This window comes from Coturnix japonica, chromosome 4, assembly GCF_001577835.2.
Source record: "Coturnix japonica isolate 7356 chromosome 4, Coturnix japonica 2.1, whole genome shotgun sequence".
NCBI lineage: Eukaryota > Metazoa > Chordata > Aves > Galliformes > Phasianidae > Coturnix > Coturnix japonica.
The window spans coordinates 60068894-60081608 of NC_029519.1; the positions used below are offsets into that span (position 1 = coordinate 60068894).

The following is a 12715-nucleotide window of genomic DNA, read 5'->3' on the forward strand; positions in this document are numbered from 1 at the left end:
GATCTTTCAGTGATGAGTTGTAGTTGCTAGCTGCCACTGCCACATAAAAGCAGCTTATTTAGCATTTTCAGGCTCTTTACCATCTGAAATCTTTTATTAACTCCTATCGATGTGTATTTACTGGAAGAAACCCTTAAATGCAGAGCTTACAGAGCTCTCACACGCAGCCCCGCCTCCCCCACCTTGAGGTACCACAGCTGCACCTCGGTGCAGTCCTCCCCGCGGTGCCCGTTGGGTGCTGTAGTTCTCCGTCCCGGCGCTTGTGTCCTGGCAGCCGAGCGGGGAGCGCTGGGAGCTGTAGTCAGGCCCCCGCCCGCCGCTTCCGTGCGGAGGGGTTGAGCCGGCGGGGAGGGCGGGGAGCTCGCCTCGGGGCGGCTGCGGCCGGGGGTGTGAGGAGCGCGGCCGTTCTGTGGCTGGCCGGGAGGGATGGAGGCGGCCTGGCGGCAGGGTGGCCGGGGTCGGGGTCGCGGCCGGCTCGGGGATGGGCTCCCCAACCGCGGCGGGGCGGCCGCCCGGCCTGCTGCTCCTGTCGGCCGCGGAGGTGCGTGTGTTCGGGCGGCGGCGAGCGGCGGCGAGGGGACCTGCGGTGAGTGCCATTACTCCGTATCAGCCATCCGGCGGGGTCCGATAGCCCGGCCTGGCCTCGGGAAGACCCCAGAGCAGGGCCGGGGCCCTGGGAGAGCGAGGCGGACGCGTGTGGCGGTGGGCCCGGCGCCAGCCCCGCTGCCGGTGGGAGCTCAGCGTTGGCAGCGGCCGGGAGGCGCGGGGTTGAAGGGGACCTTGCGGGTCCTTTCCCCCCTCTAAGAGCCCCGTGTGTGTGCTGTGTTCTGGAGCTGTCCCGGCGTGTCCGCAGTCGGTGCCCTTCGAGCCATGGGCTGAACCTCGAGGAACGGCTGCGGTGTGACTAGCAGCTGTTAGGGAGCGCGGTGGGGTCGGGCGGAAAGATGGGCGTGTGTGGGCCGATGTGGGAAACCAGCAGCTGCTGTAGGACCTCTGAAGGCTACAAGTAATGGACAGATAGTGATTCCCCTTGTGACTTTTATGGATAATGCCCAGCGAAGAATTAGTGTCTGTTTTCCTGTGTGGTATTGGAAGTGTAACGTAAATTAAGCAAACTCTTTAAGAAAAGGACAATTGAAAGGATGAAGGTCTGGATGCAGTGGTACTGTTAACAGTGGTTAAGACTGTGACAGTTGTTTTTTTTTAAATAGAATTATCCTCACAGAAGAAATTTGATGAAATTAAGAAAGCGAATCAGGCTGCAGCAAGAAAGCTGGCCGAGGAGCAGTTCAGTTCTTCATCAGAAGACGATGATGAAGATGCTGAAATAAAGCAAGGAAAGATTTTGGCGAAAACATTTACCGTTTACACCAGTCAAACCGGTAAGCTTTTTCTGTATATTGACTTTTATTTGGATATGAAAGCACAGAAGGGATAGTATTACTGGTTATGTCTCAGACTTTTTGCACAATTGGAGGGGGAACGCTGTTTTCTGATGTACTTCTTTCTTTCTGATATACAGAAAATACTTGTTCCCAGCAGTGCATACTTGCTGTGCTTCTTGCCTTGTTCAGCAGAACCAGTGGTACAGTTTTTCAGCTTTCTTAAGTACTTATAATAGTGTGGTTTTGTATTAATATATGACTGGCCTCTGTTCAGAGGAAAAAAATTACTTCTTACAACGGTCTCAACACGTACAGAATAGCAGATCAAACGTTACTGATGGCTTTAAAAATTTTTGTGCATTAAAGATGGAGATGCAAGTGAACTGGAGCGTACAAGACAGTACATGAACGAAGCTTTTCAGTCAGGGGCTATGACGTGTCTGATCTGCATTGCTTCAGTTAAAAGGAACCAAGCTGTAAGTACTGCATGGTATGCTTTCAAGTCCTTTAATTTGTAGCAATGTCTCACGTTATTAAAAAGATGAAGAAATATCTGCTGCTTTTCTTTTGCCAAATATTTCATTCATTGTAAGCTGACAACTTAACACGTCATGCAAGAGGTTCCAAAGGCATAAAACTGTGTTTTTATTATTTAAATTAATTTTCAGCAGCAGGTTGATATTTTAAGCAAAATAGTATATCCCTCCAGAACTAGCAGTGAGGAATGTGCTGAAACCACGGAGGGTCTGTGATATAGAGAGAATATTAAATATTATATATAAATATTAAAGTCAGCTCTCTTAAGCTGAACAGCATTGGAAGCAAATGTTTGCTTCTTCTTTTGCATTATACTTCTTTAGCTCTTTGAAAAAAGACCATATTGTAAGCCATTCTTGTAAAGAGGTCTTTTTTTAAATGTTTTTAGGTAACTGTTGAAACTTGAACAGGGAAAACTTCTTAGTACTTTTACCAAGATGTTTAGAGACCTAGGGTATGTGCTACAGTTGGGCTTGTTTAGTCTGGCAGAGAGGACATGAAGGAATGATATGATTACAGGCTCTGGCCACTTAGAAGTTGTGAAGAAAACTAAAGCCAGTCCTGTGGTGACAGATGGTATAATAAAGGGTAGCAGCACAATCTGAGGTTTGAAAGGTGCAGATTAGATACAGGAAAGGTAGTGCTACACATGGATAGGTTGCCCAAGGTGATTGTGAAGTCTCCATCTTTAGGAGGCCCTCAGGGCTTAAAGTTAAGCAACTGCTAAGGTGGCTGTAGTTGCACTTTGGGCAAGAGGTAGCACTGTATCACCTCCAAAGGTGTGCTTAGGGGCGCTTCTATGACTACATGGGCTCTGTAAGCAACAAAACTTTCTCTATAATCTGACATGACAACAGGTGTAATTTACCTTTGCGAATCTTTTTTTGTTTGTTTTCTGCTAATGGGAAAATAGCAAGTTTGTTTTTCTTTTGTTGTTGATTTTTATCAATTGCAATGAGGGGGGAAAAAAGTACTCATTTAAAAAAAAAATTGGCACTTATATCTGCTCTTTAGGTCTGGAACTGTTGTGGATGCTTCTGTATATTTCATCTGGTGTGTATCCAGAAGTGGGCCAAGGACAGCCTATTCCTTGTGTCGTCTCCTTTGACAGATGATGATTTTGGGAAGAAAGATTATCCATGGCCGTGGTGAGTTCTCCAAAATATATTTACACAGATAATTTTGTTGTGAAATCTGTGCACTGGAGTTGCTTTAGAAGGGACTGGTACACGAAAGCAGCATGTAAACACATACATGAAAAGGCTTAGAAGAATTGCTTGGATTCAAAAACTCTACTGTAGGGTCTCAGACAAGCTGGTTTGCTTAGGAAATAAGGTATAGATTTATTGGTTGGCAGTGTCTCAAGTTTTGTGCAAGTTAACAATGCCTGCTTTGTTACAGATTAGTTCTATATACACCGTGCTTAAAAACAGGACGTTTAAACATTTCAGTGCAGGTGAAATTTATCGTGTCCTTAAATGTTAAGTAAAATGAGTGAAGTTGCTTCAGAGAAATGGTGTATGTGAGCAAATTGACATTTTATTTGATGATTATAATGACATAGCCCGTTGAAGGACTCTGCTCTTATCTGAGGAGGATGTGCTTGTCTGTTGTCTTTCCCTAGTAGCTGCTTTGTTCCTCTTGCATTGCCTCCCTAATCAGTGATTCACTCCAGAAAGTGCTTAGGGCCTGTGGAGCTGATGAACTCCAGACCTTCTCCTATCAACCTTTAGGAATGCTGCATTTTTTTAATAACTGACACCATCAAGGCTAACTGATATATGTATAGAAAGACCTTTATTGTTTGTTATCGATACAGTTTTTTTTGGTTTCACAAGTTGTAAGAATCTTAATTGGTAGGCTGTTAATAAACTAGGGAAACTGAAATAATTAAAACTAATGCTTTTCTTTTTCCCTCCTGGTTTATCTTCGTATAGCCCAAAATGTAGATTTGAATACAAACGGTCTGAAACTCCCAATAAGTATTACTGTTACTGCGGAAAAGTAGAGAATCCAACAGTGGACCCCTGGCTGGTACCTCATTCCTGTGGTCAAGTATGTGAGAAGGAACTCAAACCTCCTTGTGGGCATAAATGTTTGCTCCTTTGTCATCCAGGTACATTCATTGTGTCTCTTGATTATTTGACCTCAAGTTCTGTAGTTGTTGCATAATTATACTTTAAATTGAAGCTAAGTATATTTAAAATTCTCAGAATAAGTTAAGGAAACATTTGCTGAATAGCTATTAATGATTTTCTTTTCTTTTGTGCTTAGGTCCCTGTCCACCTTGCCCAAAGATGGTCACAACATCCTGTCACTGTAAGAAAGCTAAACCAGTGCCCCGAAGGTGCAGTGCCAAGGAGTGGTCATGTCATCTGCCATGTGGACGAATGTTGCTGTGTGGACAACACGCTTGTGAGAATCCCTGTCACTCAGGTAGACCACCTCCTTAGGCTTCAAAAAAGCAGTTGTTTTACTTTTGAAGAAATACTACTATTTTCCAAGTTGAATGCAAAATATCTAATTCCTATGCTCAATGTAAATTTATGATTTCATACAGGTGATTGTCAGCCTTGTCCACGTGTCAGTAAGCAACGGTGCATTTGTGGAAGGCAGACAGCAGAAAGGCTTTGTGCAAGTCCTCAGTGGCAGTGTGAGCAGGTACATTCATAAAGATGCCTTTCCTCATCTTATTTGCGTCTTTATAAAATTTGATTACTCAGTGTATTACAGATTGAAAAAACACATTTCTGTATGAGAGTAATGATGAAGTCTCTGTAAAATATCAGTTAAAATGTTGTTATTTGAGCTAACGCTGTACAGAAAGAGAGAATAGTGTAACTAATATTATGACCCTTTAAATGGTGGAAATCCTAAGCTGTGCAGTATTTAGTGCACCTGGGATACGTGTTCAGCTTGCTGTGCAGGCCTTGTCCATAGCAAGTGTTACTCATTCAGACTGGTATAGGATTTTGTTACAAGAAAACAATTCTATTAATCGCTTCTACTGCCAAACAGAAAGGATGTTCCTGTGAGAACTTCTCGCTGCGCTTCTAGATAAAGGCAAGGTCAAGCGCTTGGCATAATCATTGTCACCAAGTAGGAGCTGCCTGTGGGCTCACCTGTTGCTGTTAGCTGGCTAAGTCTAATCTCTGGCTGTGGGATGTGTGCAGCACACAGGCCTGAAGTCTGTGCTTTGTGTAGCCTACCACAGTACAGGCGTGTGTCTGCTCAGGCTGTTTTGTGAATCACTGACCCTTCAATGTACAGTGGTCTCCCAGTCAGAATTTCTGCAGGATGATTGGTTTCATTTGGCAAACTCAGGAAATGGAAGGCTTGTTAACAAAGTTGTTGCTACAATTCGTTCCTCATTGCTGAGAAAGTTTAATTCTATGCAGACGTCTGGCATCGATATTTTTTTTTTGTTTTTTTTTTCTTTTTTTTCTTGGATTGCTTTATCTTAATGTGTCATTTTGTTACATTGCATTCACCTGAGTTCTCTGACTTTTCCAGGTGTGTGGAAAAGCTTTACCCTGTGGTAATCACACATGTGAACAAGTTTGTCATGCTGGTCCCTGTGGAGGCTGTCCTCGTTCTGGGAAAAGGTCCTGTCCATGTGGGAAATCAAGTAAGACTTTTTTTTTTCCCTCAGTAAGTTAAAGAAATGTCATCCAGTCTTTGACTGTCAGCAGTTTAGGTTACTTAAACAGTGCAGGGTCCATAAAAAAAGTTTTTACAGTGAACTGTGAGAGCTGAAACATACCTTTTTGCTTCATTCTTTCAGAGCTTGATTTAGTGTCATGGGGTTTCCCTGTCTATGTGAATATTTCTAGAGAAGCTTTTTGCAAAAATGAGATAGATAATTGGTGTTTGAAGTCACATTGCAGTATGTATTGTTTTCTAAATTTTTGCTTTCTTTAATGTTTGCCTGTACTTCTTTCATCTAGAGTTTACGTTGCCTTGTACAGAAGATGTGCCCACCTGCGGTGATAGCTGCGACAAAGTTTTAGAATGTGGCATCCATAAATGTTTGCAGCGCTGTCATCGAGGTCCCTGTGAAACGTGCCGACAGGTCGGTCCAGCTGTGTAGCTGTTTCACATACAGTAGTGTTATCAAACACTCGATCTTCAGAACGCTACAAGTCTACTAAGGAAAATGAAATTTGTGACAAAATCCATGACTTTTCTGAGATGTTTTATTACTGTAATTACTATTTTAACTTAAGCGTACCCTGAAAGGTGCTTAATTTTTCCCCAGCTCTTTAAACTTCCTTGCTGTTCTGTTTAATATTTCTTCATCGATGAAAGAGAAAATGCTGTTACATACCTCTTTTTTCTTGTTAGTAAGAAAATAATGCTAAATATCTAATATCTCTCTATATATCTATAAAATCCTTATATAGATATATATATATGCATAATGCTAATATATATATATATATATATATATATATATATAAAATAATGAAATAATGCTAAATATCTATTATCTATCTAAAAATCTGTGGAACTTTTGTGGACTGGCCTGTAAAGCTCTGATTGTCACTTCTGGACCAGCCTTGACTACAGAGCTGCAGTCTGTGGTGTTAGTATGTTTAGGTAGTATTTTATAGCTGGGATGAAGGTCAGGGAAAAGCCACTCATCTACTTAAATTGTTTACGTGGTAGATGAATTTACTGTGCCGGTGAGGTAGTTTTTTGAATGAATTCATTTTGCATTTACACCTGATGTTTTGCACTGCATTCTCAAGTGGTTCTCTTGAAGCAGCCATCCTCCTGGTGAGACCGAGGCTGAAGTCTTACTGTGAAGTGCCATCTAGAGCTCAGTGGTTGCAGTGTACTGACACAAAATCCCACAGTGATTATTGCTCTTAGAGCATGAATTATACCATCTGTTGTGATAGAGCACTGTAATATTACTTGACCATGAGTGCTTTTTTCCAGCTAGTAGTAGAACATCTATCTTTCCACTCCTCTTGCATCTGTTTTCTTTCCTTTCCACTCCTCTTGCATCTGTTTCCTTTCCTTTCCTTTTTTTTTGTCTTTTGGGGGTGTATTAAAAATACCTTTCTTTTTCTACCTTGTTGCCTAGGAAGTTGAAAAACAGTGTCGCTGTGGGAAGCACACTAAACGCATGCCCTGTCATAAGCCTTATTTATGTGAGACAAAGTGTACTAAAACCCGTGATTGCCAAAAGCACCAGTGCAGAAGAAAGGTAAGCGTCTGGAAATGGCCTGTTGCAAATGTATTCCTTAGGTAATAATATATATAAATATATAAATAAATACATATATAATATATATGTATTTATTAATTAACTCTTAAGATGTTCTAATGTTTTTTGGAAGCCTTCTGCTTTTTTGTGTGTCAAAAGACTACTTTAAAATGTGAGAGGTTTTTATTGTTTTGGATTTTTTAACAACTTTATTGATATTCTCATTTCTGTTTCTGAAATGAATTTGAGGAAATTTGACTAAATTTCATTAATAAGGTTTCAAGAAGTACTGGGAGGGTGGGGAAAGATAGTAGAAGAGGACAGATTTATACCGGAAGTTTGCAGTTACATAGAGTGTTTTGTTTCAATAGTGCTGTCCTGGAAACTGTCCACCTTGTGATCAAGTGTGTGGGCGGACCCTGGGATGCAGAAATCACAAATGTCCTTCAGGCTGCCACAGAGGTAAGAACAGGTGAAGGATCCCTATAGTGATAAGTGCTTGCATGACTCTGTGTGGTGCTTCATGAATTCTCCCCTTTTGCATGTGGGCTTTCTGTGGGAGCAATGTGTTTGAAAGATTTTCAGTGCTGGTTGTAGCCTGAGGGCTTACATAATGACAGCCAGGATTTTTGCTTGTTAATTTTACTTAGCAGTGTTCCTCTGAAAATGCTGTATCCCCTTTCCAACTGCTTAATTCAAAATGCATAGCTTGACTTTTCCCTAAATAATTCTGGTCACTAAGTATGCATGACAAAGTCCAACTACATATAAAAATGACAATGCTGGTTAAGTTTGGATGAATTTTGAAAATCCTAGAATACAGTGTGTGATATGAGTGGGCTGAAAAAAAAATGTTGATGGAACTAGAATGTGTATTAAGGACATACAGATGAGAAAATAAAAACTTGTTACTGAATATGTGAATGATAACAGCAACAAAAAGAAGTTTACTACACCATTCAGTGACCTTGGTTAAAAATATCCTGAAAAGTACCAAAATTACCTGGCCACTTTTATCCTGACCAATTGCTTTGATATTCATTTGGGAGGGAATTAAACTGGGGGTGCTATTTTCTCAGCAGTTTTCCTTCTAGAAACTGGTACCCTGCTGAAATAGCAGCAGAATAGCCTGTATAATTTACTTTACTATTCTGAACTATAAATTGCAGCACTTCAGAAAATAATTCACAACTTGTTCAGTCAATCTTGCTTTTGTGCTAGTGAATCTTAAAAAGGATTGGGAAAGGTAAATGTGGTGGCTGTCCCATTTAATGTTCTATTAAATCTATTACCACAGACTGGTAGGTTCCCGCTCCCCCCCCACTAACTCTGTTCCTTCCCTTCCCTTCTTGTACTGTCAAGAAAAAAAATGAATACTTTTTTCTACATTAGTTTGAGCTGGTTGATAGAATTGTAGAATAGTTTGGGTAGAAAGGTTCCTAAAAAACCATGTAGTCTCAGGCCCCCTGCTGTTGGTTGAGTCACCTCCCACTGGGTCGCCTTGCCCAAAGGCCCATCCAGGTTGGCCTTGAACATCTCCAGGGATGGAACATCCACAGCTTGTGCCAATGCTTCACCATCCCTCACAGTGAAGAAATCATAACTAAATAACAGAACAAGATCATAACTAAATACCAGAATGAAATTCTGGTTGGAAAACTTTAGGGAGCCAATGCTGCATTACAGGGTAAGCTTAAAATCAATAGTTAGCTTGTATATTTTACGGATTGCATCTTACTACCTAGCTTTAAGTGACATTAATGATTTCTAATAGTTAACATTTTTATTGGAAGAAATTATAAAGAAATAAATACTTTAAAGTATTTTAACTAATAAATAAACAAGTGGTGTTGATTTTGTGAGAATTTATACATGATGAAGCAAATAATTATAGTATCAGATGTAGAAGATTAACTCCTACGCTGTAACAAATTGTAGCCTATAACAATTTGCAATACTTTATTATCACAGTGTTTGGAAATGCTTCTAATGGAGGCAATGAATTTTGACGTTAAAAGTACATATTCATGTGTTTCTTCCTACTCCTCAGTAGTTTTGTTGTTCCTGAAAGCTATTACTACATATTTTATTGTCAGTTTGTAATACCAGATCATGTTAGCAGTGACCTAATATATCTTGGCGACCCCTGATTTTAGAGGAAATAAAATAGCTTGCCAGATCAGGTTCTTGAGAAGGTCCCTGTTCTCAGAATTTTTAAGAGACAGCTGCTGATAATAAGTACTTGGCATTTAGCAGTGTACAAGTTGTAAGTGTATTGTAAGTAAACTGTAAGTAAACTGCTAGTCACTCAGGGCTACGTAAGTTCAGACTCCTGGTTTATTTTATTAAAGTACCTGTCTATGTGTGCTGATTATATCCTACAGTTCCATTTATAAGGATTGTATGCTTTCAACCTTTCTTCAGCAGCTTTCTGTCAGAATTGCTTAAAAACTTGTGCTGTTGGTAATGCTTACAAAGGACTGCTTTCTTTAAAGTTTGGGTGCAACGTGGTCAGTAAGCCAAAATCCCTTATTTTAAAGATGTACATTCTCACTGTTAACTACTCAGTAATGAAACAGCACTTGGCACTTGAAGAAGTAGCGTGGGAGAGCTGTAGATTTAATAACAGATATTTTAGGGATTTTATTTTTTTAAAATACATTGCATTAGCAGTATGAATTACTTTATAATTGAGGAGGATCTTTTCAAAGGAGCATTAATTATATGTAAAGAATGAACATTTCTTAATGTTGTCTAAAACAGTATCCTACCATTTTTTTTTCAGTGATGCCTTTTTTCTTTTGTATACTGAGGAAAAATCACTTCATACGTATGTAAGAGTGAAATGTAAATGACAGTATTAAGCTTTGTGTTGTCCAAATGGTTGGGCTCTAATGATGCCGGTTTCTTTTTTTAAAAGGAGTGGGTGGGATTGTTTCAAACTTGGTAGTGGTTAACAAATGGTAGCATAATCAACATTATAATTACTGTTATGATGATTAAATTGACTTTCCCAAGAGGGATTTGAAATAAATTAAGTGAATAAGCAGAAATAAACTAACAGCCATTTGTTATTTAGATCACCGGAGGAAGATAATGATACCGTGTGCAATTTCAGAATTATATTGGTTACCGTTGTTTATAATCAGTGATTTATTCAGATGATCATGCTGTTAATGTGTTTATTTTAGGTAGTTGTAATCCATGCCCAGAGACTGTAGATGTGAAATGCAATTGTGGAAAAACTGTTATTAAAGTGCCCTGTGGCAGAGAGCGCACCATCAAGCCTCCAAAATGTAAACAGCTGTGCAGGTCAGTGTAGAAAGTGGGTGTGTTTCTAGTTCCTTAGTGGAATTTAAGGAATCTTCAAAGAAAGTAGTAAAATAGAGCAGTTTAAAAAAAAACAAAATTTACATTGCCTGTCAGTTTTTGTATTCTTTGCTTTGTGGACTGGGAGATAAGTACTAATCCTTCATTTAAGACACCTCTTTGCTGCTGTGGTTTCATGAGCAGCATGTTATGGGGAGGTTCTGCTCCACTGAGCACTTCTGACTCTTTAGTCCATTCCCTTCTTCATGTCGTCCCTGGTACCTCCGTAAGGCAGTTTGCTTAAAAATCTCAACAGTGAAAACAAAAACAGAGTCTTTTCTGTTGAGCTACAGCAAGATTACTTAGCCTGCATTTGAGTTGGGTTGTAATAACTGTAATATGCAAACCGAGCTTTGACCTTAATTTCACTTAGAGCTCATGTATAATTGTACCATAGTATCAGCCATGAAGAAAGTGAGGATTAAACGTATTTTTCAAAACACATTTTTTTTTTTTAAATTCTTGTATTTGAACCGTAATTGTTTAGTGACTCTATCATCATATTCCTTGCTGCCATATTGATTTCTGCACTTTACTTCAGTCGCCCTCCTACCTGTCACCACCCTACCCAGGAGAAGCACTATTGTCACTTTGGTCGGTGTCCTCCCTGTCGTCAGCCCTGCCAGAAGACATTAACGTGTGGTCATTTGTGCCCTGTTTCCTGCCATGACGAAGCACTTGTGAAGCAAACTGGCGTTGTAAGTGACTAGTGAGAACTGGGGTGTTATTTGTGTTCTGAAGAATTGAGAAACAGTTGTTTGGCCTTTTGTTGAAGCCTTTCGTAAATCGAAATAAGTAATTGAACACAGAAGTATTAAAACTACTTAATTGAAAAGTTAATTTCATAATCTATGTACTCTCTTTAGATGATAAGTTTATTTAAGGTTAAGCAAGTGGTTCCAGTTGTGTTTTGTACTTTGCTTTCAGCATCAGTTCGCAGGTCCTTGGGAGCAGCCATCTGAGCCAGCTTTTATTCAGACTGCGTTACCATGTCCACCCTGTGAGATTCCTATACCAGTGTAAGTATTAAATAAGAAAATAAAAACAACAAAGTTTTGGATGTGTTAGTGCTGTTCTGCTCTTCAGATGAAGTGGGCTTATGTGAACAACATTCTCATTCATAAACCTGAAAGTATTGGTGGTGGTTTAATAGTTCTGGTAGTATGTACTTACTATATGAAAGGAAAGTAAAAAGTGGTTGTTTCTAATCCAGTGCTGCCTTAAAAGAAAAGTATTAAAATCTCAAAGACTGACATTGTAAATTGATACATATACCCATTTTTTCCATGTAGTTCCTTTCTTCTCTAGCTTATAGGATTGTAACTTATTGTATAACTAATTGCTTTTTTGTTTTCCAGTTGTTCAGTGCAAGAATCTTCCATGTAATTTATTATATGCTAATGGAAAGTATTCCTACTCAGTACTCCTGGTACTTGTGTTCAGAGTTCAAAGCCAGATTCCCAAAAGGTGAAAAATGTAGAGATCTGGACAGCCCGGTTTCAGTATTTGGGTACATTACCATAGGAGCAGTCTTGTGTTCAGTAGAGGTCATTGTGTAACATCATGCATTATGTAGGGCACATCTCTTAGTTCTTCAGAGCTCCCATCTTAGAATCACCTCCCTCAATCCAAGGGCGCCTCTCCAGAAGATATTAGTTTGCTCAGTTAGAAGGAAACCATACTGGGAAAGTTGTATTTGATTTTTCTAACAGGAGGTAGCATGGCTATATTTTGTTGTACTTGGCAAATTGAAATTCTATTAGTATTAGGTAATATTAATTCCGGAATATTCCAACTCTTCTGATAGATCATTGCAACTATAATAACCTTTTCTTCATGAAAGTTACGTGACAGAAGTTTCCTGTGCTATGGAGTCCCAGATGCAGAACTTTGTATTTCATGAACTTCTTATCATACTATTCCTCCAGTCTGTGGAGATGCTTCTGAGTGGCTTTGCTGTCCTCAAATAAACAAAAATTCCACTTGTAAATGGTGTCCAAGTAGCATGCAGCCAACTAACCACTACTCTTTGAACCTGGTGATCCTGCCAGTTTTTCGTGCAACTAATTGCTCATCTGGCACTAGTACATCCCAGCCTGAGATCAAGGTTGCTGTGGGGGACCCATGATCTGCAAAAATCTGATTCTTTTTGCTGATATCCTATTGTCCTAAAGGCCACATGTAGCTATAGGTAGTTGCTCCAGAGATT

The 12715-nt window shown here is 39.8% G+C and overlaps 1 protein-coding gene across 1 annotated transcript in view; it reads left to right on the forward strand.

Annotated features, from left to right (window-relative positions):
- Positions 1-320: 320 nt before the first annotated feature.
- The window catches only part of NFXL1 (nuclear transcription factor, X-box binding like 1), a 44849-nt gene continuing 32454 nt past the window's right edge, over positions 321-12715 (forward strand). The window contains exons 1-14 of the mRNA XM_015862239.1: positions 321-586; positions 1212-1382; positions 1752-1861; positions 2937-3070; positions 3860-4038; positions 4197-4358; positions 4483-4583; positions 5436-5550; positions 5870-5994; positions 7015-7137; positions 7509-7599; positions 10329-10449; positions 11048-11204; positions 11434-11525. Of these exons, the coding sequence (XP_015717725.1) occupies positions 427-586; positions 1212-1382; positions 1752-1861; positions 2937-3070; positions 3860-4038; positions 4197-4358; positions 4483-4583; positions 5436-5550; positions 5870-5994; positions 7015-7137; positions 7509-7599; positions 10329-10449; positions 11048-11204; positions 11434-11525 (1841 nt within the window). The 5' untranslated portion in view covers positions 321-426. The remainder of the gene's footprint in view (positions 587-1211; positions 1383-1751; positions 1862-2936; positions 3071-3859; positions 4039-4196; positions 4359-4482; positions 4584-5435; positions 5551-5869; positions 5995-7014; positions 7138-7508; positions 7600-10328; positions 10450-11047; positions 11205-11433; positions 11526-12715) is intronic.